General features: G+C 44.0%; 1 protein-coding gene across 7 annotated transcripts in view; it reads right to left on the reverse strand.

Moving 5' to 3' along the window:
* The window catches only part of SLC41A3 (solute carrier family 41 member 3), a 95,762-nt gene that overhangs the window by 63,175 nt on the left and 6,444 nt on the right, over positions 1-26,143 (reverse strand). The window contains exons 2-4 of one of the 7 annotated variants that reach the window (XM_029601343.1): positions 25,468-25,694; positions 24,715-24,792; positions 4,940-5,248 (exon numbers count right to left, since the gene is read on the reverse strand). In XM_029601343.1, the coding sequence (XP_029457203.1) occupies positions 4,940-5,224 (285 nt within the window). In that variant the 5' untranslated portion in view covers positions 5,225-5,248; positions 24,715-24,792; positions 25,468-25,694. Of the gene's footprint in view, positions 1-4,939; positions 5,249-13,277; positions 13,759-24,714; positions 24,793-25,467; positions 25,695-26,143 lie in introns of those variants that run through there. The other 6 variants (XM_029601346.1, XM_029601352.1, XM_029601344.1 and 3 more) reach the window with 6 other exon arrangements.

Raw genomic sequence — 26,143 nt, forward strand, 5'->3', positions numbered from 1 at the left:
CTGCTATACATTCTAATTCTCCCATCTTACTTCTTAGACTTCTGGCATTAGCATACAAACATTTCAAAGTTTGTTTTTTGTTTGTATTTTTATTCTGCTTTTTAATTGATAGGGATAAGTTAGAATTTTTTAGCTCAGGTGAGTTTTTAGTTACAGGCACTTGGACTACTTTTCTAATTATTGGAACCTCACTGTCGAGATGCCCTAATTCTAATGCATCATTAGTATCCTTTAAAGATACATCTCTCCGAACCATGCGCTGCTGAGCGACTGTCGGCTTTCCCCTTTTTATACCACTATAAGAGGGGGCAATTTTACATGCACAGTCCCACACATACAAACAGAATAGTTACCACCAGTGAAGATTTAATGTGATTTGGAGGGATGAAAGGTAAAAGAAAAGTAGATTTGTACCATGTTCTCTCTACCTAGCTTGATGCTCTCTCTACCTAGCTGCAATCAAGGTAGGTAGAGAGTAAAGTGTACAAATTTACTCTTTTACCTTTCATCCCTCCAAATCACGTTAAATCTTCAATGATGGTAACAGTTCTGTTCATAAGTATGACTGTGCATGTAAAACTGCCCTCCAGAACTCAACTCACCTCACCCCGAGTTATTAGTGGCTCCTCTTACAATGGTATAGTTAACTTTTATATATTTATAGCAAAATGATGAATCTAGGCCTAAGCTAGATAAGGCTGAATATTGGCATTACTCAGCTAAGTTTGCCAGATAAGTAGCTCCACTCTGGAACGCCCCATCTCACCCCTCACTTTACCTGGATAAACAGCCAGTAGAATGGCTGAATATTCATACAGTCACAGTGCCACTGAGCCAGCTAAGTGAAACTGAATATCAACCTCATTTTGTTTATGGGTTGGTGTCCTGAAACAGGAAAGTACTTTCATTGTCAGTGCTTCTCGTTTCCAGGATGGAAAGTGCTAGTCCTGTGGTTAAATCCATCCATCCATCTGTCTGTCTGGAGGCATAATTACATGTCTTCCACTGGACTGATTGGGATGAAATTTGCATTGGATGTTGACCTGGTATCTACTCGATTGAAAATGACCTTGAACCAAGAAGAGTGAGGTTAGTTTTAATAGGGCAAAAACTGAAAAGTGCTCAAAATCCAGATATGGTTTCTTAATTAAGTGATATTTTTGGAAATTGCATACCTTAAAATGGTACCATAGTGGAAAAGTCTGCATTTTATACATTTCTGATTTGTGTGTTTTGTTTTTAACATCAATTTCCTATTGGTTCAGAATTTCCCAGCAGGTTTATTGCTGTAGGCATGAAAGCGATAACCATGAGATTATGTGGGTGACATGCCCATGGCCCTCACAGCTCATTTTCACAAACTGCTTCTGTCATGTTCTCTGCCCATGGGGTGCAAAGCACCCGTGCACCTCGTAGCTCCTTTTTGTGCAGGTGAAATTTCAATGGAAGACAAGTGTTTAGATTTGAAACTTCAATCTATGCACACGGTTTGCCTCCTGCAACCTAACCACGCCTCCAGGAACATCTTCTCACTGTTTGGATATAAATATATGTGCCACGAAAGCCCGTGCGTACTTTGTGTTTTGTTTCATTTTGTTTACTGGAAACAAAATAAATCATATAAGAAATTGCCAAGCTGGGTCAGACCAAGAGTCCATCAAGCCCAGCATCCTGTTTCCAACAGAGGCCAAAACCAGGCCACAAGAACCTGGCAATTACCCAAACACTAAGAAGATCCCATGCTACTGATGCAATTAATAGCAGTGGCTATTCCCTAAGTAAAATTGATTAATAGCCATTAATGGATTTCTCCTCCAAGAACTTATCCAAACCTTTTTTGAACCCAGCTACACTAACTGCACTAACCACATCCTCTGGCAACAAATTCCAGAGCTTTATTGTGCGTTGAGTGAAAAAGAATTTTCTCCAATTAGTCTTAAATGTGTTACTTGCTAACTTCATGGAATGCCCCCTAGTCCTTCTATTATTTGAAAGTGTAAATAACCGATTCACATCTACTCGTTCAAAACCTCTCATGATCTTAAAGACCTCTATCATATCCCCCCCTCAGCTGTCTCTTCTCCAAGCTGAACAGCCCTAACCTCTTCAGCCTTTCCTCATAGGGGAGCCGTTCCATCCCCTATATCATTTTGGTTGCCCTTCTCTGTACCTTCTCCAGTGCAACTATATCCTTTTTGAGATGCGGCGACCAGAATTGTACATAGTATTCAAGGTGCGGTCTCACCATGGAGCGATATAGAATGCATTATGACATTTTCCGGTTTATTAACCATTCCCTTCCTAATAATTCCTAACATTCTGTTTGCTTTTTTTGACTGCTGCAGCACACTGAGCTGACGATTTTAAAGTATTATCCACTATGATGCCTAGATCTTTTTCCTGGGTGGTAGCTCCTAATATGGAACCTAACATCCTGTAACTACAGCAAGGGTTATTTTTCCCTATATGCAACACCTTGCACTTGTCCACATTAAATTTCATCTGCCATTTGGATGCACAGTCTTCCAGTCTTGCAAGGTTCTCCTGTAATGTATCACAATCTGCTTGTGATTTAACTACTCTGAATAATTTTGTATCATCCACAAATTTGATTCTCACTCGTCATATTCCTTTCCAGATCATTTATATATATATATTGAAAAGCACCGGTCCAAGTACAGATCCCTGAGGCACTCCACTGTTTACCCTTTTCCACTGAGAAAATTGGCCATTTAATCCTACTCCTACCAGTTTGTAATCCATGAAAGGACATTGCCTCCTATCCCATGACTTTTTAGTCTTCTTAGAAGCCTCTCATGAGAAAACAAAAAAATAACATGAAATGGGAACCCCCCCCCTTCTTGCTGGAAAAAAAAACCCCTATTGCCTCAAAATTTAAAAAATTCAAGGCCCTCCTCTCACAGCCTGCCCCCACCCCTTAAATGCCTCTTACACCACCGCTGGTCTTTAAAGTCTAAATGGGGCAGGAGCAATCCCCGGTCACTCCTCCCCTTCTGAGACATAAGTTGCGGCCGACCCCGAAGTGATTGTCTTGACGTATGACTGTTGACTCTGGGCTTTCTCCGTTTAGACCTGAGTTGAGTTTTTTCTTTTTCTTTTTAATCCACTATCTCTTCTTTTCAAACATATCTGTTTGAGTTGTATCCTTGTCTTGGCTGCTGCCAAATGACCCCATTTCTGGAGAGAGACTTTTGGCCAGCTCTGGATTTTGAATTTGCATCCCAGTGCATTGTGGAATTTGTAGTCCTGCTTCTTCCATTCAGGATCAACACTACAGGTATCAAAAATGGACTTGCAAGGGTCAGGTGATGGTGCGTGGGAGGAGGATTCTTATATATTTAAAAAAAAAAAAAGCCAGAAATGGCCTAAAGTCTCCCTTGCAGACCTGGGTCACTCAGCAGGCCTTGTCTCATGCCTTCTGAATTCATACACACCTATGTGCTAATAATTTCCATGCATATCAAACATGAGTGCACAAATGACCGAGATAAATGAGCAATTTACCCAATTGTTAGGCTACTGTTTTCTTTTGCCTGCTAGTCCAAGATACCAGCAGAGCCTGGAAACTGATGCCATTTAACAATCATTACAAATGTGTCGAAAGTTACTGGCAGAAGACAAACATTCCTAGGTCAGATCGCTAAGGGCAGAGTGACCTCCCATCTAGTTATCACATGCTATTTAAATACTCAGGGGGCTGAAATCTAAAAGAATGCAATGAATGTTCTGTGAGCTTTACATACAATAAAATGTGAACATGGCATTATCCTTCACTGTTCCAGAGGTTTAAATCCCAGTTTTCTATCCTAACAGCATAAGTGTATCTAAGTGGGAGACTTGTGAAATATTCTTTCCACAAAGAGCTTTAGGAAAATACTGAAATGGGTCTTTTATGAGTCAGGGAGAAGAAGGCCTGACCAGGACCTGAAGCTGACCTAAGAAATGATGAATCTAAATTCTGTATAATCCTACCTTTAAATTCCTGCCTCATGGCCTGTTGAGACCGGGAATGATGCACTTGGCAGAGAGCTGAACGAACACACACACACACACACAACCTCCCGGTTTGATCCCGAGTTGGGTCTTCCACTTCCTGTATTGCCCACCCTGGGGGAGAGGAATTCATGGTCATCGCACAATGGTGACTGCTAATGGCCGGGTTTAGAGCCCATAAAGAAGTCCTAATACATGGCCCCCCAGCCAAGAACCGTCCCAGTGACAGCTGGACTGAGTAAGTTGGTAGGGGGGGAAAAAAAAATCCACAGGGTAGTTGCGAATGAAGGCTCACAGATCCTAGGCTGGTCATTAAAAAAAAAAAAAAAAAAAAAATGACGTGTGTGTGGTGTTGTAACCTCATTTCCCTAAATCTCCCCTAACATATGCAGACATCAATAGTGAGAGAGCAAACAACAAGGGATGAGAAAATGCCAGAAAGATCCAAGGTCAAATGGCATGCTCTGTTGGCCTCCAGGGTCAGCCTTCCGTTAGCCTAGCAAGAATGACTGGGGAATGCAACACTTAAAAACCACAAGGGCTACCACCGCATGATTCAACCCGATTTGTCCTTTACTTCTAGGAGTGTGTCCATTCAACAACCCGAGCTCCTCCCACAAAAAAAAAAAAAAAAAAAGAAGGAGAACCATTACTCTGATGACTCAGTGCCCCGGAACTTCTAACAGAATGGACCTCAGTTATCAAGACAAGCAGGCACTTCCAGAATACTTTACTGAAATCCCAAATGACTTACACTGGGTGGGGCTTTGTATGAGATGTTCTGCAAACTTGCTCTTATGCACATATATTCTATTCTAAATAATGCATTCTAAAATACAGTGGGATGCAGTGCATCTGCCCTATAGTATGGAGTAAAGTCAATGGTTAGCTGTCACATACAGCACAAAGGTCACTTTGCACTTACCTGAACGGAATCCAGCACCATTCCAGCCAAAACCATGCCCAGTCCTGCCAGCAGGTACGGGAAAAGGACCTGCAGCCCTATGGCAATGGCTGACTCTTCCTCCAGCTTTGCCATGGCCTCCTTCCCCTCTGCTTGCCGCTTGTGTGAGACCAAAGGGACATCCTCACCTTCTCTGCTGCCAACTTGGCCGGCCCTGTGTTTACTCTTCTTTCCTCTGTGCCTGGACCGGTCTCCATTTTCAGTCCTGCCCTCTTTTTTCCTTTGCCGAACTTCCTCAGTCCTCATCCTGACTTTATCAAATTGATGGCTCTGGCAGGGGAGACCAAAGAGAAGATTGAAGAAGTGGGTAGCACAGAGCCTGAACTACTGAACTAACCTTTTACCTCCAGAGGACTGGCGTCAATCCCAGGTGAAGACAGTTTGGAGAGTTCTTCCTAGTGTCTAGTGGAGCTCTACTAACCTACAGGCCGATACAGTACAGCGCGTGCCGACGGAGCACACTGTTAACCTGCCCTTGGACGCGCGTTTTCCCTTACCCCTTATTCAGGTAGGGGCGGAAAACGTGCGTCCAACCCGCGGCACCTAATAGCGCCCTCAACATGCAAATGCATGTTGATGGCCCTATTAGGTATTCCCGCGTGATACAGAAAGTAAAATGTGCAGCCAAGCCGCACCAGGAAAGTGGCTTTCCTGGTGCACATTTCCTGGTGCAGCCAAGCCGCACCAGGAAATGTGCAGCCAAGCCGCACCAGGAAAATGCACAGAAAAGCAGTAAAAACTGCTTTTCTGTGCACCCTCCAACTTAATATCATGGCGATATTAAGTCGGAGGTCCCAAAGAGTAAAAAAAGTAAAAAAGAAAACAAAAATTTAAAATGGGCCAGTGGCTGTCAGATCGAAAACCGGACGCTCAATTTTGCCAGCGTCCGGTTTTCCGAGCCCCTGGCTGTCAGCGGGCTCGAGAACTGATGCCGGCAAAATTGAGCTTTGGCTGTCAAATCCGCTGACAGCCGCCGCTCCGGGCTAAAAGGAGGCGCTAGGGACGCGCTAGTGTCCCTAGCGCCTCCTTTTGCCCGTTTCTACCGCACCACCTAATTTAAACACTGAATTGCGCGCACAGGCGAGTGGCCTGTGTGCGCGCCGGGAGAGCAGGCGTTCGTCCGCTCTCCCGCGGACTTTACTGAATCAGCCTGATAGAAAGGTCACTAGACAATTATGTACAATTCTTAGGTGGTCAAATAAAAGTCCAGAACTAGGGTATCAGAGTAAGGAAAATCAGCATTAAGCTTCTCTCTGTGTATCTCTCATCTCCTCACACATCCACCACAGCCCACCAGAGTATCCCTCTCCTCTGCACATCTCACAGTCTAGCCCTCTCCTCCTCACATATCCATTCACTGCCCCCTCTCCACATTTTACAGGTAACCTTCTCCTCCAAACAAACAGCCGTATACACCCCATGATTCTGCTATAGATAAAATATTCATATATGCTACTCTCCATGCCTACAGATACAAAATATCTATATCAGGGGTGGACAACTCCGGTCCTCAAGATCCACAGACAGTTCAGGTTTTCAGGATGTCCACAATGAATATGCATGAAATAGATTTGTATGCACTGCCTCCATTGTTTGCAAATGTATCTCATGCATATTCATTGTGGATATCCTGAAAACCAGGCATGTATGTGGCTCTTGAGGACCAGAATTAGCCACTTCTGATCTATATCCTTCTGCAGGTATGCCTCTCCAGCTATGAATATACTGTAGACCTGATAAAATGCAGCTCAATATAATGTGAAATTCCTTATAATGTGGTCAAAGGTCAGTTCCCAATTTTCTCAATGTTAAAATACACATCTTATTTCTTGATTTTTATAAATTGCTAATGACAGAGTGCAAATGTTTTGTTCTTAGTAATAAAACTTTTATTTCCATTAAATCCTTATTTCCAGCATCCCAAAAATTGTACAGTATTTATTTATTTATTAGGTTTTATATACCGTCACTAAGGGCCCATCGTAACGGTTCACAACAAAATAAAATACATCACAATTAACCTAAAAATAATCTTAATTCAAATCTAATACATGTATAAAAGGAAAAACCTAAATTCCAGGATAAGATTATCACATCTTTCTTATCTATTACAGCAAAATCTATAAACTCGATATAACCCAGGCTTACTTATAATGCAGACCAAATTTTTGGACCCCCTTCACCCGCATTATATTGGGCCTACAGAGTACAACATAGTAATGTACTTTCAATTGTTCTTCAGCAGAGCTGTACATCCACAAACACCAAGAAGCAACCTACAGCATTTCTACTCTTAGATATCAGTCAAGAATCCAGCCACAAGGATCTCTGTCCCTATCCATCCTGGAGAACTGTCCTTAAATGCTAAGAGGATGATGTGAACATAGAAGGCTTATCTGTCATACTGGTGAAATCCAGTCAACGAGAAAATGCTTTGTCTTGTACTGACCAATAAAACGGAACCCAAGTGCCTTTGGTACCGGTCTACCAACACCAGCACCTGGTTTCCCAGTCTACTCATGCTTTACTAATGCAGATTTTAAAACATCTCCCAGTGAGACTTTCCTTATGACACTGTCATCTTGCATCTCTTCTGGCGAAGTGGACTCTGTCCTCGAAAGCTCGTGCCTCAATATATTGGTTAGTCTATAAGGTGCCACCCGCCTTTTTTTGCTTTATAGATATAGATATATATATATGCACAAAATATTTAATCATCTGGTACTTTCCCAGTGTTTATACAATTCATTCACTCACTGTAATAAAACTATAGAAACCTTGGTCAAGACACACTGCAAACACATTACACTGCAGCACCAGTGAGCTGTCTAGGATAATTGGGTTTTTTTTTTGGTTGTTGTTGCTTTGTAGGCACAGTGAAAGAGTGATTCCTATTTCTATTCAGCCACCTGAGCCAGAGCGTCACTTTACCATCTCCATGATTATACACTAATACTGGGATCATCTTACCTAGATAAGCTGCAATTTTAAGGGAAAACTATTATGGACCTTATCAAGTCCTTCAGATTGGTGATTGCCAACTCATGAGGCTATTTCTTTACTGACCATCTTTGAGATCTGTACTGATAGCCTCATTTTTTCACAAACACACATTTCATATTGTCCTTTTGTGCTCAGTTGGACTCACAACCCAGCGCTCCCCAAACCATCCTGGTGACCAGGCAGCCAGTCAGGAGTTAGGGACATAGGTGCCAGTTCTGTAGGCAGTGACGTAGCGAGAGGGGGGCCAGGGGGGCCCAAGGCTGTAGGGAGGGCGCACAGAGGCAGAACAAGAGGAGGCCCGCGGCCACTGGGGGAGCCCATCCCGCCTGGTGGCAGAAAAGGAAAAAGCCCGTGGTCGCCGAGAGCATGGGGGGGGGGGGGGCACCAGCACTGAGCCGGGACATTACGGACCACGGGGGAAGGTGCATGCGCCCACCAGTGGACCCGATCCCACAGGCAGTCGAAAAACAGAGAGAGAGGCTGCCAGTGGACCTCATCCAACAGCAGGTGAGCTGAGGACACCCTTCCCCTTGTCTGTGCAGGCCCGATGTATTAGAATTCGCGAGAGTAGCACACTCTCTATGCTGACCTCGTGATGCATGAGATCAGCAAGGAGGAAGTGACAGCCTCGTGAATTTTTAATATCGTGGGGCCTGCACAGAGGAGGCAGAAGCAGCGATGAGTGATCGGCTCCTCCCCAACAGCAGCGGCGGCAATGACTGCAGCAGCAGCAGAAGAGAGAGAGGCTCTGAGGGGCAAAACAATGACAGGGGGCCTGACTTCGGTGTTTGTATGTGATGAATGGAAGTGTGTGTGTGTGTGTGTGTGTGTGTGTGTGTGAGTGAATGAATTGGTACCTGCCTGGGGATCTGTTTGTCTGTGTGTGTGAAAGAATGGGAGCTTGCCTGGGGGTCTGTCTGTGTGTATGAGAACGAATGGGTGCCTGCCTGGAGATCTCTGAGTTTGTGTGTGATTGTGACTGGGTGCCTGCCTAGGAATCTCTCTCTGTCTGTGTGTAAGAGAATGAATGGGTGCCTGCCTGGGTGTGTGTGTGTGATTCTGAATGGGTGCCTGCCTGGAGTGGCAGCAGAGGAGAGAGAGGCTCTGAGGCTGCCGGCAAACAATGAGAAGGGGCCTGACTTCACTGTTTGTATGTGTATGAATGGGAGCGTGTGTGTGTGTGTGTGAGAATGGGTGCCTGGAGGTCTTAGAGCCTGTGTATGATAGTGTGTGGATGTGTATAAGAGCATTTATGTATATGTATGCGACAGTGTATGTATGAGAGAATGAACATGCGAGTGCATGTGAGAGAGAGAGGATAAAGTTTGTGTGTCCCCCTAGCCCCTAATCCTAGACAATCTCAGGGTGACTGGAAATCAGGAGTTCCCAGGTATGGCCAGCAGGGGCTTTTTAAAATCCTTAATAGTTTTAATTATTGGGTGTTACTTGATATGTATGCTGTTTTGAAATATTTTATTGGTACTTCGGAAATTTTTAAAAAATGTATATGACTAATAGAAGTTTTTCTATTTGTCAACTGTTTTAAAATATTCTTTTATTAGTTAACACGTCTCCACTTCAATAAAGAATTGAAAAAGACCTTGGCATCTACCTCCTTTGTTGTACTTAGTTATAATTGGTGCCTTATGTTTCTTGATTTTATTTGGTTTATGAAGAATGGTGGTTCTGTTTTTCCATTGTTAAACACAGAGTCTGGTTTCTTGGGGTTTCCATTTCAGTTTTTGTCAGCATATTGCTGGTTCTAATTTGTGATCCTTTATTAATATTCTGTATTTGGTGAGGATCTGTCTCTGCTCTGTACGTGTAACCAAGGTGAGAGATTCTGCTAGCATGTATTGTCTGTGTAGGGATCTATAGCAATCGGGTTTGTTTCATTTCCCCAGTAGGTAGTGTACTGGTATTCTGGGACCCAGTGAAATATTGACAGTGCTGCTTTTTCACAGGTAGGGGTTTTTGTTGTTTGAGTCTTTGGTGTTACTACTGTTACGTTATGACAGGTTGGTTATATAGATTTTGAGTGTCTTTTTTTTTTTGCAGGGTTTTGTGTTAGTTCACAATGTGTCTGGCACTGGAAGGAGTTTGTGCTGCTATTACTGTGAGGTGCCTGTCTGGATGTGGTGTTGTATCTGCTCCTTTCAGCAACCTGAAGAGAATCAAAACTGGAATTTTGAGCTTCTGGCTGGCAGCGTGATTGCCTGCTATTTGACAAACTGTTCAACAGCTGATTGGTTGGTGAGAGACTCTGACATATATGCATATATACATGTACACGATGTAACCCAACTTTGGTGGGTGGGTGGCTCAACAAATTGTACAGATGGAAGGGAGGCCGTGGCTCAAACAGTTTGCTCACCCCTGGCCTACAATGCCACCGGTCTGGGGGCGGTGACAGCATGGTCTTTCCTTCCTGCCTGCACAGCCCGGAAAAGGAAGTGGTGGGTCTACAGGGACGGAAGGATGAAGCATCAATCCTGGGCCTGCATGGTGTTGGACCACAGGAGGAGCAGAGCGCGTTGCTCCCCCACCCCCCACCCCCGCATAAGCAGGAAACAGTGTGGCATCAGCCCCCGTGGCCTCAAAAAGAGGAGGCTGCCCGCTGGACTTCTGCTTCTGATGGGAGGAAGTGAATATGTCTGATGGGGAAGGGGGAGGAACTGAGCATATCTGTGTGTGTACGAGAGAGAGTGTTTCTGTGTGTGTGTGTGTGTATGAGAAAGAGCCTGTCTGTGTTTGTATGTGTGTGAGAGCATGTCTGTGTGTGTGTGTATGTGTGTGTTAGAGCATGTCTGTCTTTGTTAATGTGTGAGAGTACGTTTGTGTGTGTGTGAGCATATCTGTGTCTGTGTGTGTAAGAACATGTTCTATGATTCAGCATGTATGTATATATGAGAGAGACTGCGAGCAACAATTCCTCTCCTCTCCCCTGCTAATCCACAACAAGCTCCGGGCATCTTGAAATCAAAAGATCCCAGGTATGGACAAGGGTTTTATCTTAGGGGTTTTTTTTTAAGTTTTAAGTACTGGGTGGTGTATGTGACTTGTTTTGAAATATTTTATTGGTCTTTGGAAAATTTATATGAGTTTTTTATTATTGGATGTTATTCTTTTTGTCAGCTTTTTTGAAATATTCTTTTTATTAGTATGGTTTTACTTCTGTTGATGATTTATAGTTCCTGATTTTATTGTTTGATGTTTTATGAAGAATTGTAATGTTTCTGTTTTTCCATTGTTGGGCTGCATACAAAGTCTCTCCTGTTATGGTTTAAAGTTCAGTTTTTGTCTGCACATTTGTATTACTATTTTATGATCACTTTATTCTGTATTTGGTGAAGGTCTGTCTGTGTTCTGCATGTGTGATTGGGTCAAGTATTCTGCTACTGTGTCGTTTCTATGTAGAGATCTACAGAAGTTTGGTTTGTTCTGTTTTCCTAATAGGAGATATATTGGTGTTTTAGGGTAACCTTTTCATAGGGTTGTAACTGTTTGAGTGCTGGTGGTTAGTGCTGTTTTCGAATAGGTTTATTATATTGTAATTGTAATTTAGCTTGCTCATGGCTTTCTGAAGACCAAGCCCACACCCAACATGCTTTACAATAGTCCTAATACCATATATGTTCCAAATGTATTTTTGGCTTTTATGCAGGGTTTTCCGGTTGACGCCACAGCAGTGCATGTAAATATAATATGCATGCCGTTGCAATATTTTTACTTCAAAAAACTGTACTTTGAGCATTTTTCATGTAAGATCTTTTATTATAAATGCATAATTTGAAACTGTGTGTAGAGAGAAGCTTGGTAGGGGAAGATTGGACACAAAGCTATAAGATTCACTTTCGATGCCTAATACCCTTGCACTAACCCTGATTACATGATTAGTAAAAGAATACAAATTAAATTAAAAAAAAAATAGAATGAGGAGGGGCCAGCCCAGTAATTGCACAGGGCTGCAGAAAAGTTAGCACTAGCCCTGCATGGCGGCGCCGTGTGGTAATGCGCTGGCGGATAATGGGGGGAAGAGAAAGGGTTTTCAAGATATCCACAATGAATATGTATGAGATTGATTTGCATACAGTGCTTCCACAGTATGCAAAAGTATTTTATGCATATTCATTGTGGATATCCTGAAAACCTGACTGGCTAGGTGTTCTCCGGAGACTGGGACGAGAAGCACTGGGGTTAAAATTTAAAATAAATAAATAAGACTACAAGTACCATATAGCCGCCGATATACTTAAAGTAGACATGACTTATCACAACCACTAAGTAATATTTAATATGAAACTATGTTACAGTATTTGATGGCACCTGTTTAGTTAATATAACTCAACACATTTAAGTTTGAAATTATGTGCCTTATTGTGAACCGTTGTGATGGCAACTAGCTTAACCGATGGTATAGAAAAGATTTTAGATAAATAATAAAAAATAAATATACAGCATGTAACCGAGCCTGGAGTTCCCCAGTGGAATTATAAATACCACAATTCATATAACCACAGCCTGGAGCACTTACCACCTTCCCGCCCCCTCTCAGGCAGAACCACACTGAAAGCTTTTTGCAAGAAAGTTGCAAATATAAGATTTTAATAAATATATAAATAAATTATAAATCGGAACCCGGGCACCAGAGACCCTCGTTACGCCTCTGTCTGTAGACGCTTGCTCATCCCCAGTATTGAGCAAACTCCTTCACTGTGTGCACAGTGCAGGGAAGGGTAACTTGTTTTGAATTTAGTACCCCCCAAATCATTTTGAAAAGTTGGCTCCTATAGCTCTGGATATCCTGCATGAATATGCATGAGCTAGATCTACGTGTGCCCAGATATCCATCTCATGCATATTAATGACGGATATCAGCAGTAAGGTCACCAGGACAATGCCGGAAACCCCTTGACTCTGCTGCCGCTTCCCAGTTCCTGCCCGGAGAGTCTTTTACCGAGAGCGGGCATCCTGCACGTTTGCCGCTGCAGGGCGTTGCATTTCGTAGGGGCTTGCAGCCACCCCCAGCCGGGTGCAGCGGGTCCTCTGCCAATGCTTGCCAGCATCTGCCCCCTAGCGCTGGCTGCTCCCTCTGGAACTGCTCTGGTATGAGGGAAGGGAGGAAGGCGCATTTAATGTCAGGCATGCTCCACCGCCTCGGGTCTGGGGTCTAAGGGCTACCTTAGCCCCGTACAGTGCTGCGTACACTGCCCAGGGTTGCACACGCCGAACCTGACTTCGGTCTCAGCGGAGCAGATCAGGACACGTCTCCAGCGCCCTCGTTTGCATCACTTACCCGCCCTATAGCGCTGTCTGCTGCCAGCCGTGCCGCCACATGCTAGGAGGCCCGGAATATTCCCCGGGTCGGGTCCGGTCCGATCCAAGAAGAGCCCCGGAGCCACCCTGAGATGAGCTCGAGCGCAAGGGCGGCCCGCAACACCTCCGCTCCAGGACTGTACGGCCCAGATCGAGCTCTGGCCGCGAGGCTCCTTCCTTCCTCCGCCGACCTGGTCTCACCTTTTCTCGGTAGTGCCGGAGCCGAGTTCCCCGGCTCTATCATGGCAGCGCAGGCCCGAACGGATCCACAAGTACCACAATGCACTGTGTTTAACCCATGCTGGAGATTCCCCTTGTGCCCGCAAATCTTAAACTTAGCTTTCTCTGGCAGTATTTGTTTGCTACAATGTTTGAAAGGTCCTGCATGAATTTCTTTTGCTGCTGTAAAATTTAATAGATCAGGGGTAGCAGCTCCAGGTTCTTAAGCGCTGCAAGCAGATTGGGTTTTCAGGATGTCTACCATAACTATGCATGAGATGCATTTGCATGCAAATACATCTCATGATTATTCAGTGTGGAGATCTCAACCGGCCAACAGCACTAGAGAACCAGAGTTGCCTACCCCCTGCGATAATGTGCAAGAATGTTGCTTAATCTGTTTTGTCATGTCTGTACTTGCTTATTTGTATTTTGTTTTTATTTTGAATGTTTTATTGTGGAGCTTCTCAATCCAGTCTCCGGAGCACACCTAGCCAGTCAGGTTTCAAGATATCCACAATGAATATGTATGAGATTGATTTGCATACAGTGCTTCCACAGTATGCAAAAGTATTTTGTGCATATTCATTGTGGATATCCTGAAAACCTGACTGGCTAGGTGTTCTCCGGAGACTGGGACGAGAAGCACTGGGGTTAAAATTTAAAATAAATAAATAAGACTACAAGTACCATATAGCCGCCGATATACTTAAAGTAGACATGACTTATCACAACCACTAAGTAATATTTAATATGAAACTATGTTACAGTATTTGATGGCACCTGTTTAGTTAATATAACTCAACACATTTAAGTTTGAAATTATGTGCCTTATTGTGAACCGTTGTGATGGCAACTAGTTTAACGATGGTATAGAAAAGATTTTAGAGAAATAATAAAAAATAAATATACAGCATGTAACCGAGCCTGGAGTTCCCCAGTGGAATTATAAATACCACAATTCATATAACCACAGCCTGGAGCACTTACCACCTTCCCGCCCCCCCCCTCAGGCAGAACCACAACACACCATTCCCTTCCCTCCCTGGGACAGGACTACAACTACCACAAGGCACTGTGCGTAATCCAGCCTGGAGCACCACTCACCCCTTCCCCAGGACAAGACCACAAATATCATAATGTATTGTGTGTAACCAAATCTAGAGCACCACACCTCACCCCTTCAAATTATGATTACAAATACCACAACACACTGCCTGTAATCCAGCCTGGAGCATCACTTTTTTCCCAGAGAAGGACTACAAATACCACAATGCACTGTCTGTAACCCAATTTGGAGCATCCCCCTCCCCTGCCCTCAGACCGGACTACAAATACTACAATGCAGCATGTGTAACTGGGTCTGGAGCACCTCCCCTGGGGCAGGGCTACAAGTATCATAATGCAGCATGTGTAACCTAGCCTGGAGCATCTCCATCATCCACCTGTTTCAAGGCATTATCCTGAAGTTTTTATTTTCTTAGAAGAAAATGTATTGCAAACTCTTATCCTACAGGGCTGCACTAAAAATACCTTTAACTGTCGCCACAGTTCTTATTGTGACCAGATAAATAATTTCCTCTGCCTCTTCTGGTGAAGAGACGAGAAGGATGGGATAGACTGGGAAGCTCATCCACACCCTCTTTCTGGAACAGGACTACAAGTACCATAATGCACTGCATGTAAGCAAGCCTGGAACACCTCCCCTCCTTCCCCTGGGCAGGATGACAGTCCTTCCCCTCCCCTTCCACACCCAGGCAGAAATGTAAAGCATTCTGCCCTGGAGTACCTCCTCCAGGGCAGGACTACCAGTATCATAATGCAGCAGGTGTAACCTGACCTGAAGCACATTCCCTTCCCACCTCCACAGTATCCTGATCCGGAGTACCTCTCCTCCCACCTCTGGGACAGGACTACAAGTACCATAATGCAGCACATGTAACCCAACCTGGAGTATCTCCCGCAAGACAGGATTATGAATACCATAATGTAGAGCAGTGATGGCAAACTCCAATCCTCGAGGACCACAAACGGGTTAGATTTTCAGGATTTCTACAATGAATATGCATGAGAAAGATTTGCATGCACTGCCTCTATTGTAATGCAGTTCTATCTCATGCATATTCATTGTGGATATCCTGAAAACGTGGCCTGTTTGTGGCACTCGAGGACTGGAGTTCACCATCACTGGTGTTGAGCAATGTTTCCCAACCCTCTGCTGGAGGCACACCTATCCAGTCGGGTTTTCAGGATTGCCACAATGAATATTCATAGCATCGATTTACATACCCTGGGTATTCAGTGCATTCAAATCTATCTCATGCATATCCATTTGTGGATATCCTGAAAACCCAACTGGATAGGTGTGCCTCCATGAAAAGGGTTGGCTAACCTAGCTGGAGCACTTATCTCGCACTTATCTCACCCACCTCCCAGGACAGGACTACAAGTACTACCAGTGCACCATGTTTAATCTGCTTTGGAGCACCTTTCCCCCCTCCCCCAGGGCAAGACTACAAGGGCCATCCCGCAGTGCATGTAATCTGGCCAGGAGCACCAACCGTCTCTTCTGGGGCAGGACTACAAGTATCCTAATGCAGCATGTGCAAACCAGCTTGGAGCAGCCCCTGCCCTGACAGGACTAGAATCTAGCCTGGAGCATTTCTCTCTCTGCCCCTTCCCCAGGAGCAGTACTACAAGTATCAAAATGCATACCTGTAACCTAGCCAGGAGTACTTCCCCCCCCCCCCCCCTCCACCCCAGGGGAGGACCACAACTACCACAAGGCACTACTATAGACTCTGGCTCCAAGTACTAAACTTGCCATTTTATTTCACTTTTCTTTTCAGAAGAATTCACCCTACTTCTCAGATTTCCGTTTCTTTTTTCTTTTATTGTTTTGGGAGGGGGTGGGATATTAGCCAGGCAGTTTCCTCCTGCTCCTTTTGAACTTTCAACTCAGTTGGAACCAGAGCTGGGATTTGAAACATAGAAACATAATGGCAGAAAAAAGCCATATGGTCCATCTAGTGTGTCCATCCATCCAATTTATGTAGCCCTTACAATTCCTATCACTCCCTCAGAGATCCCCTGTAATTTATCTCATGCTTTCTTGAATTCAGATGCTGCTTTCATCTCCATTGCGTTCACTGGGAGGCCGCTCCATGCATCCACTACTCTCTCTATAAAGAAATATTTCCTAAAATTACTCCTGAGTCTACCCCCTTTCGCCATCATCCCATGACCCCTTGTTCTAGAGCTTCCTTTCTACCGAAAGAGGCTTGCCTCCTGTGCATGGAAACCTTTGAGATATTTAAATGTCTGTATCATGTCATATATCATATCATATCTCACCTTTCCTCTAAGGTATACATGTTTAGATCTTTAAGTCTATCCCCATATGCTATAGAACAAAGACCACAACCCATTTTAGCAGTCGCCCTCTGGACCTCCTCCATCCAACCCTCTGGACCAACTCCATCCTGTTTATAGCCTTCTGAAGATGCAGTCTCCAGAATTGTACACAGCGTTCCAAGTGAGTCTCACCAGGGAACCTATAAAGGGGCAATACCACCTCCCTTTATCTGCTGACCATTCCTCTCCCTATGTACCAATCATCTTTCTGGCTTTTGCCATCACTTTATCCACCTTAAGATCATCAGATACATTCACTCCCGGATCCTGCTCTTCTTTTGTGCTTAGAAGAATTTCACCTCCAATACTGTACCTCTCCCTTGGGTTTTTGCATCCTACATGCATTATTCTACATTTTTTAGCATTAAATTTTAGCTGCCAATCTCTGGATCATTCCTCGAGCTTCACTAGATCCCTCCTCATATTTTCCACACTTTTCTGGTTATCTATCTATCCTGTTGCAGATTTTGGCAGCATTAGCAAAAAGACAAACCTTTTCTGACAATTGTTTCGTTATGTCGTTCGTGAAAATGTTGAAAAGAACCAATCCCAGGATTGATCTCTGAGGCACCCCACTAGGAGCATCCTCCTCCTCCAAGTAAACTTCATTTACCTCTACCCTTTGTCACCTCCCCCTCAGCTAATTTCTAACCCAGTCAATCACTCTACGTTCCATAACAAAGGCGCTCAATTTATTTATAAGTCTCCTGTGCGGAACCGAGTCAAAGGCCTTGCTGAAATCCAAGTACATTATGTCTAGTGCTCTCCCTTGATCCAACTCTCTGGCCACCCAATCAAAGAAATTGATCAGATTCATCTGACAAGATCTACCTTCAGTAAAACCATTCTGCCTTAGATCATACAGCCCACTGGATTCCAGAAACTGCACTATCTTCTGTTTTAGCAGTGATTCCATTAATTTGCTCAACAAAGAGGTCAGACTAACTGGCCTGTACTTCTCAGACTCCTCTTTAATTCCACTTTTATGAACAGGAACCACATCTGCCTCTCTCCAGTCCTTCGGAACTACTCCTGACTCTAAAGAAGCATTGAAAAGGTAGCCAGCAGAGCTGCCAGGACTTCTCGAAATTCACTCAATATCCTCAGATTTATCCCTTCTGGTCCCATCACCTTATCTACTTTTAGTTAACTCCTCATAAACACACTTCAGAAAATCAATTGAGATTTACCTCACTGCCAAACTTATTTGTGTTCATTAGTATCTGGGGATTTTTCATTCTTTATTAACTGGAGATTTTCCCCCTATTTTGGCAAGTGCCAACAAAATATTTGCCCCTCATGATGGTACCCTGAACCACTCCATCTTTCCCCCCACACCTGTGAACCATGCACTATCAATGACAGTGGAGAATGTATTAAAGCAGATTGGCAGGTTAAATAGCAAAAAATCACCAGATCCTGATGGTATTCACCCCAGAGTTCTGAAGGAACTCAAATATGAAATTGCATATCTGCTTCTGTCAATCTGTAACATTAAAATCTACCACTATACCTGAAGACTAAAGGATAACCAATGTCATAGGGGTGTGCAGAGCTATTTTGATTAGATATTCATTTTGTTTCAAACCATTTTTTTTTTTTTGTTTTGTTTTTGGAAATTTGTTCGCACTTTTTGCAAGTAGTGTGTGCTATTTCCCAATACCTAAAAAAAGGGAAAAGGAAGAAACACAAGTAAGACCCCACCTCCAATCTCAACATCTTACTTGTGTTTACAAAATAGCCACTAACTTGCGGGTGGTTATTGATAGGAAAGCCACTATAGGTCCCCATGTCAGAACCACTGAAAAATTGGTTGCAGACATTAAGAAATCCTCACCTCATTGGGCTGCGGACTGACCCTCTCTGATGCTTACACAAAGATCGCGGCCGTTAAAGTTAATGCAGTTGGGAGTCTCTTCTCAAGACGATTTCCTTTTTTATTTTTTGTTTGTGTAGTTTGTTCTTCAGTTTAGCGCACCACGAGCATTATGTGAGACTTTTTACTCATTATTCCAAGTTTGGGATGACACAGAGGACACAGGTTATACAAGCCTGACCCTTGTTTTGCCGAGGGCTTTGGAAGTCACTATTCATAAGTCTGTTTTTGCCCGAACTGGGAATCAGAGATCTACAAGGTCAGACAGTTGCGGGACATTTCAGGGAATGGAGATCCAATGCCTTGTGCTGTGGAGTTCGCTATGGGAGCAGGAGTGGCAGAGCAGGGCACAGCAGATAGGCAGCAGCAGCTGCCGCGATCGTCTCACAGCGCCTTCTTCATTGATAAACAGTAACCGACCATCGCAGTCCTCTGCGGCTGGGAGTAAGCAGGTATTCGATTTGGAATTTTGGATGGGTTTTTTTTTTAACTGTTTATTTTAATTTTTAGCAGCAGCCACAATCATAAGCATAACATATATGTGAGAGATACATCAACATCTTACTAATCTACCTCTGTTACAGCAGGTATGTAATGACCTTCAACACCTCAAATATAGTAAACCTCTTGTCACTGCTACATACAACACTCCTAAGTTACCAATGGTCTAGACCTTTTAATCCATTTACAATAGGGTCAGCCACCACCCACCCTGTTCTGCCCAGTATGTCCAATAGGGCGCCCATAGCTTATCATAGATATTCAGCTGTCTCTGAATTGTGTAGGTTAGCTTTTCCACAATGGCTAGTTCATGCACTTGCCTTTGCCAGCAAGCTAGCATAGGAGCTGGATTTCATAAGGTAGTTATCGTAAACCTAGCTTCATGTATCAAATGATCTGCCAAGGTACTCTTTGCCTTACTAAGGTTATTACAGACCAGTGGTGACAAATCTATATTTATGTGCAAAATACGACCTATTCCCGTGTTTATCTGCATCCAGAACTTCCCCACCAAAGGGTAGGACCAATACACATGCAGGTAGGAACCCACTTGACCACACCCTCTCAAACATAAATTAGAGGCGCCCACTGAAAATTTATAGTAGTATGCTGGATATCTCTATACTCTATGAAACAGTTTAATCATAAGCTCCATTCGTCTACTACTACTGGTGCACCTTTTTCCAGATGACTATCCAATTTTCAACACTCAAATCTACTTGCAAGTCCTGGTTCCACTGTTCAGCAATTCTGAGAAGAGGGTCACGATCCACCTTGCATATTAAAACTGCCTTGTAAAATTTAGAAATTCTTTGCTTAGGGATTTCCTCCCGCACAATTACTTTCTCCACCGGACTGAGGTGAGGACTCTTTGCTCTCACCCCCCTGCGCCTATATCCCTCCAACTCCTCCATCAAATGTTGAAAAAATATTTTGGAGGTCCTGAAAGGTTTTCAGTTGCACATTTTTCTCCTCCCAGAGTTGCCCCAGGAACCTCAAATCTAATTTCCACAATTCAGTCGCGTTGCTATGCATCACAGTGGACACCAGCCTCATATTACACTGTAAGTATAGGTGTCATTCCCGACAAAGGTTGTACAACAAGGCTTAATGTTTTGCACATATTTTTCTACACCTTTAAGATGTGCGAGATAGGAGAGCTTGAACATCCAGCCCTTCGCATCCCCAGAGTAGATCCGGCTCCAATAATAACATTGATAGGTCCAGTCCACCAGTTAGTTGTACTTCTATAGAATACCATGGTGTCATCTAATCTCTATGAAGCCATTAGCCCAGCTGCCCACTAGTTTCCCTGCAGATACGGCAATTCCGTACCCTCAGCCTCCTTTGGCTTCCATAACGTTCTCATCTTTACTTGGGCCTTTTTATTGTGCCAGATAAATTTAACTAGTATCCCTTGTACTGAAGTGAAAAAAAAAATCCTCAGGTAAATAACATGGTACATGCTGAAATAAGTACATTAATCTCAAGAGAGTATTCATCTTTAGGATGTTAGTTCTGCCTGACCATGAAAGAAAATGATCGTCCCAGACCCTTAAATCTTTCTGTATTTGATCCACCACAGGTGCATAGATCCACTTATATAGAACAACTGGGGCCTGAATGCCTAAATATTTAATTCTGCCCCCTGCCGTTTGGATCTATGAAAAGCAAGAGGGAATTTCGTGGATACCCATAGCACCAATGGGAAGTACTTCTGACTTAGAGAAATTATATTATACCTAGAAACTCTGCCATAATCAGATAATTTTAAGAGTTTTGGACCAGCACTCCTTGGGTTTGTCACAAAGAGGATAACATCATCAGCATATAGGGAGATGACGTGCTTCACACACCCCCTGCCTGAAATCCGGTGATGCCCAGACAGGTATGGATCCTTTCTGCCAACACTTCAATCGCTAAAACAAATAACAGTGAAGATAGAGGGACATCCCTGTCTGGACCCTGGTGACACAGAGAAGGGATTAGAACAGCACCCGTTTGTTGTCTCTCTGATCATCATCCCTTATGGCTTTCCATAGATTTGGCTGGGACTCGATCACAAGTACCCACAGGGTATTTGAATACCTCCTTGCTTGGAGACAGAATATTTAAAGAGCTGGTTGCCGAAGCTATCGCTGAGTAGATAGAATTCCTCCCAGAAGAAAAATACGATCTCAGTTTGAGGTGGGAAGCTTTGAAAGTGTGCTCGAGGGGGCGAATAATTGCATGCTCTAGCCTAAGAAGTGCAAGGCGCTGCACGAAGTCTTAGAAGCTAAGATTAAAGCACTGGAAGATAAACATAAGCAAAGTTGTTTGCCAAAAACTCTGTGTGAGCTGGAAAAAGTCAGATCAGAGCTAACAACTCTGGAAATTGTGAAAATAGAAAGGGCCATTAAATGTACATGCTTAAAATATTATGAACATGGGAATAAGGCCGGAGCCTTTTTGGTATGAGCTGTTAAAAAACAGATGGGTGCTGGTATAATGGCTTCTATCAAGGATGGGCGAGGTAGGTTGCAGCACTCTGTTAATGCTATTGAGCAGGCCTTTGTGCAACATACTCTGCACCTGGTCACAAAGATGTAACGGTGGTTGGGGGCCTTTCTTGCCTCACATTCAGGCTGATACAGTACATCGGAGTGCACTGTTAGCCTGCTCTTAGAAGCGTGTTTTCCCTTACCCCTTATTCAGTAAGGGGAGGAAAACGCACGTCCAACCCGCGGCACCTAATAGCGCCCTCAACATGCAAATGCATGTTGATGGCCCTATTAGGTATGCGCGCGGGATACAGAAAGTAAAATGTGCAGTCAAGCCGCACATTTTACTTTCAGAAATTAGCGCCGACCCAAAGGTCGGCGCTAATTTCTTCCGGCGCCGGGAAAGTGCACAGAAAAGCAGTAAAAACTGCTTTTCTGTGCACCCTCCGACTTAATATCATAGCGATATTAAGTCGGAGGTCCCGAAAAGTAAAAAAAGTAAAAAAAAAATAATAATTTTGAATTCGGCCTGCGGCTGTCGGGCCGAAAACCGGACGCTCAATTTTGCCGGCGTCCGGTTTCCGAGCCCATGGCTGTCAGCGGGCTCGAGAACCGACGCCAGCAAAATTGAGCGACGGCTGTCAAACCCGCTGACAGCCGCCACTCCTGTCAAAAAGGAGGCGCTAGGGACGCGCTAGTGTCCGTAGCGCCTCCTTTTACCCGGATCTACCGCGTCACCTAATTTAAATAGAGAATCGCATGCGCCGAGAGAGCGGGCGTTCGTCCGCTCTCCCGCGGACTTTACTGTATCGGCCCGTTGATCTGCCTAAAGTTCCTGTCCATCAGATAGAACAGTTATCTACCTCTGGAACGTTAGGTTGCTGTGGCCGCTCTTCCCAAAGGGAAATGCCCTGGTCCAGATGGGTATTTTGTAGATTTTTGTAACGCCTTTTGGGGAAGTTAACTCCATTTCTTCTGGGCTTGTTTAACACTGCAGGGTAGGAGGGATTCCACCATGCTGCTCTGGGGATGCAGGGCCAGTGCTAGCTTTTTTGCTGCACTGTGTGAACCATTATTGTGCTGCCCCTTCCCCACTTGTTAATTCATTGCCTGGCCTGGGCCCACCAAAAAAAAAAAAAAAGCCCAGCTCCCTCCAGTGATACAAACTTTAAAAACTGACATCCTCCCCCCCCTGTAATCCATGGCTGATGCAAGGGTATTAGGTGACCTAGGCAAACCTTATAGCCTTGTACAACACCCTCCCGCCCACAACCTCCCCCCCCCCCCCCGGGCTGCTCCACACATACTGCTAAGAATTATAAATGTATAACATTTTACATTAAAAATATCAACGTACAGTATTCTAAGGTGAAAATGTCACTTACATTATTTTACAGTGAAGACAATAAGAATCGGACGATCAAAAGAAGCCCTTTATTACAATGCCCGACTCTGGCCGAGTTTCGCTCATAGCGCTGCCTCAGGGGCAATTCAATTAGCAGGACTTAAAATATGCCTGCTGGGCTGCTGTCACAGTATCACAGTATCATGCAAGGACAAACATTTGTTCAGAAATTGGTATTGTCCTGCTTTGTCAAGAACTCCAGTCTATTTCATCAGCTTAATTGACACCATATCACTGTGGAATGCAGCGATGGTCATTCTGCACCCATGCACCATAGGACTCTCTTCCTGCATCTATGCTCTCTGGGACTTTCTCCCTGCACACATGGACCTTGAGACTCTCTCCTTGCACATGTGCACTCCTGGACTTACTCCCTGGGACTCTCTCCCTGCATCTGTGCCCTCTGGGGATCTCTCTTGCATCTGTGCACCCTGGGACTTTCCCCCTGCATCTGTGCACCCTGGGAATTTCTCCCTGCTCCCATGCACCTTGAGACTCTCTCCTTGCACTTGTGCACTCCTGGACTTACTCTCTGGGACTCTCTCCCTGCATCTGTGCCCTCTGGGGATCTCTCTTGCATCTGTGCACCCTGGGACTTTCTCCATGCACCCATGCACCTTGAGACTCTCCCTGTACTTGTGCACTCTGGAACTTACTCCCTGGGACTTACTCCCTGCACCTGTGTACCTCAAGACTCTCTCTCTGCATTTGTCGGACTTTCTCCCTGCATCTGTGCTCTCTGCGGCTCTTTCTCTGCACTCTTGCACCCTGGGACTCTTTGCCTGCATCCAGATATGTGGGACATAAAATGTTCCCATCACAGTTGGGAAGAGTGGTGGTCCTAAATCAGGGTGGTCCATTCAAAGCAGGACCAATGCCACAGCTTAACCTATTTATGAGAATGTGTTTATTTATGACTGTCACAGGGGTCGTTTGTTTATGCAATGGAAATCGGGATGAATCACTTCAACCAAATCAATCTTAGTCCTGAATAAATATTTTTAAGGAGTGAGTCTACTCTCACTTCTTGCTAAACATATTATTAACCCTCCAGAGAGGAACAGGTTTAATATATCTGAAACCTGCCCATCTTTCTCACATTATTCAGTCACCTGACCCGCATTTTGCTTCTGAATTTATTCTTAACTCCTAGTGGAGGTCACCAGATCATGATATGGTGGTACTTGAAGACTCTTGGAATATCACTATTAAAGCAGCAGTTTTCATACTGTATATTAAAAATTGTCATTCACCAGTTATAGTTTATTCATCCAGAATATATATTTAGCCTGTCCATGTACATTTGACCGCACACAAATGTTGCATACAAGAAGTCTTCTTCTGCTTAACCCCAAATATTTCAGCAAACGTGACAAGCAATTTTAAAACTTTTACAAAATCGTATGGTTGCAGTGTTCATCCATTTGGATATATAAAAGCAAAGGTCAACGAAGTTGTAGGTGACTAACTTCATAGATCTGAGAGCAGCTTTCCAGAGCTGCACCCCCTTCCTTGTACTGACCTGAGGAAGGCAGCAGAACTCTTCAAAGGAAGTCCGATAACAAGGTCTGGCCTGCAGAACCTTTCTTCACCTCTATTGCTGCACAAAATTTACAAAATCAGTCACATGTCATTAAGTTAACTGATGAAGACACTGCAGTTCACTTTATTAACCCAAATCTGGGAATCACAGGAGCTGAACTCCTAACAGCATCTTCCTATGCTTTCCAAGAAACTGATTTTTTTCCATGGTATTCAGTGATTTGATTTGTCCATGTTCCAGCCCAGCCTGGAAAACATTCTCATGTTTGATTTCTTTGATGAAAGAGAAGTGAAAAGAAAGTTCTCCTTATTATGCATCAGATGTACTAAAGGGTGTTTCCCCATTTTGTATCTACGGGAGACATGTTTAATACATCTATAATAGTTATCTGATGGTTGTACAGAAGTCCATCCTGGCACAGATCAGGGCTGCTAAATACAGGCAATAGCATAGATGCCAGCTCTGTAGGTGTAATGGGTGCTTGAGCATCCCCAATACTGAGCAAACTCCTTTACTGAGTAATTTGTGTTGAGTTTCGCACCCTCCAATCACTGAAAAAGCTGGCTCCTATGGGCAATAGTGTTAATAGGGGAAGCATTCTATCAACAGCCAAGCAATGGGATTCAGAGCACATGCATGCCTGTACATTTAGACCCCTTTATCTGAAAGAGTTAGGAACTCTCTTGTATTACACAGCAGTTTAGACTCGTCTTCATGCAGAAAGAACGGTACCTTAATGGCCTACGAGCTCAAGCTCGTTACTTCAGTTCTGGCAGGGTCCAGGGTCGTCGGCTTTTGCAAGTGACAGTTACAAGCCTCTGCAGCTGCTGCTGCTGCTGCTTCCCGGGGCCACGCGTTTCTTTTCCACAGCATTTGTAAAATGACCAGGCTTCAATTTCAGCCCACGCTGCATTATTCCCTGCCTTGTGCTGATGGCGCGCTTCCCCTAGGATGATCAGCTAAGGCAGACGGAGGGGGGATGTAGTCAGCTGAGCATTAAAACTCAGCACACAGTTTCTCAATGCACAAGCTAATTTTTTTTTTAACTCCTGATGTAGTAAGCTAATGATATATCAATGCATCTGGGGATAGAAAATACACACAAACTGAAAAATGTGCACAGAACAAAAGCTTAGCACCAGCAAAACATGTTCTTATGTTCTTAAGTCATATTTTAGGCACTGAAGACATGCTTTTTGTGCACATAAACCATGTTTTCTGTGCATAAAATACCAAGTACAAGTCCTGACACCAGAGCTCCTGCTTTTGCCCATAATGCTGGAAATTTTACTCCACCTCAAAGCAGGAGTAGCCTTTCCAGCATTATGAAAATGAGGTAAGCCAGCACACATCTCTGCATTCGGGGGTAATAGCTAATGCCTTCATTTGCATGGGGTTTCCATGCAAG

The sequence above is a fragment of the Rhinatrema bivittatum genome, chromosome 4 (assembly GCF_901001135.1).
Source record: "Rhinatrema bivittatum chromosome 4, aRhiBiv1.1, whole genome shotgun sequence".
Classification (NCBI taxonomy): domain Eukaryota; kingdom Metazoa; phylum Chordata; class Amphibia; order Gymnophiona; family Rhinatrematidae; genus Rhinatrema; species Rhinatrema bivittatum.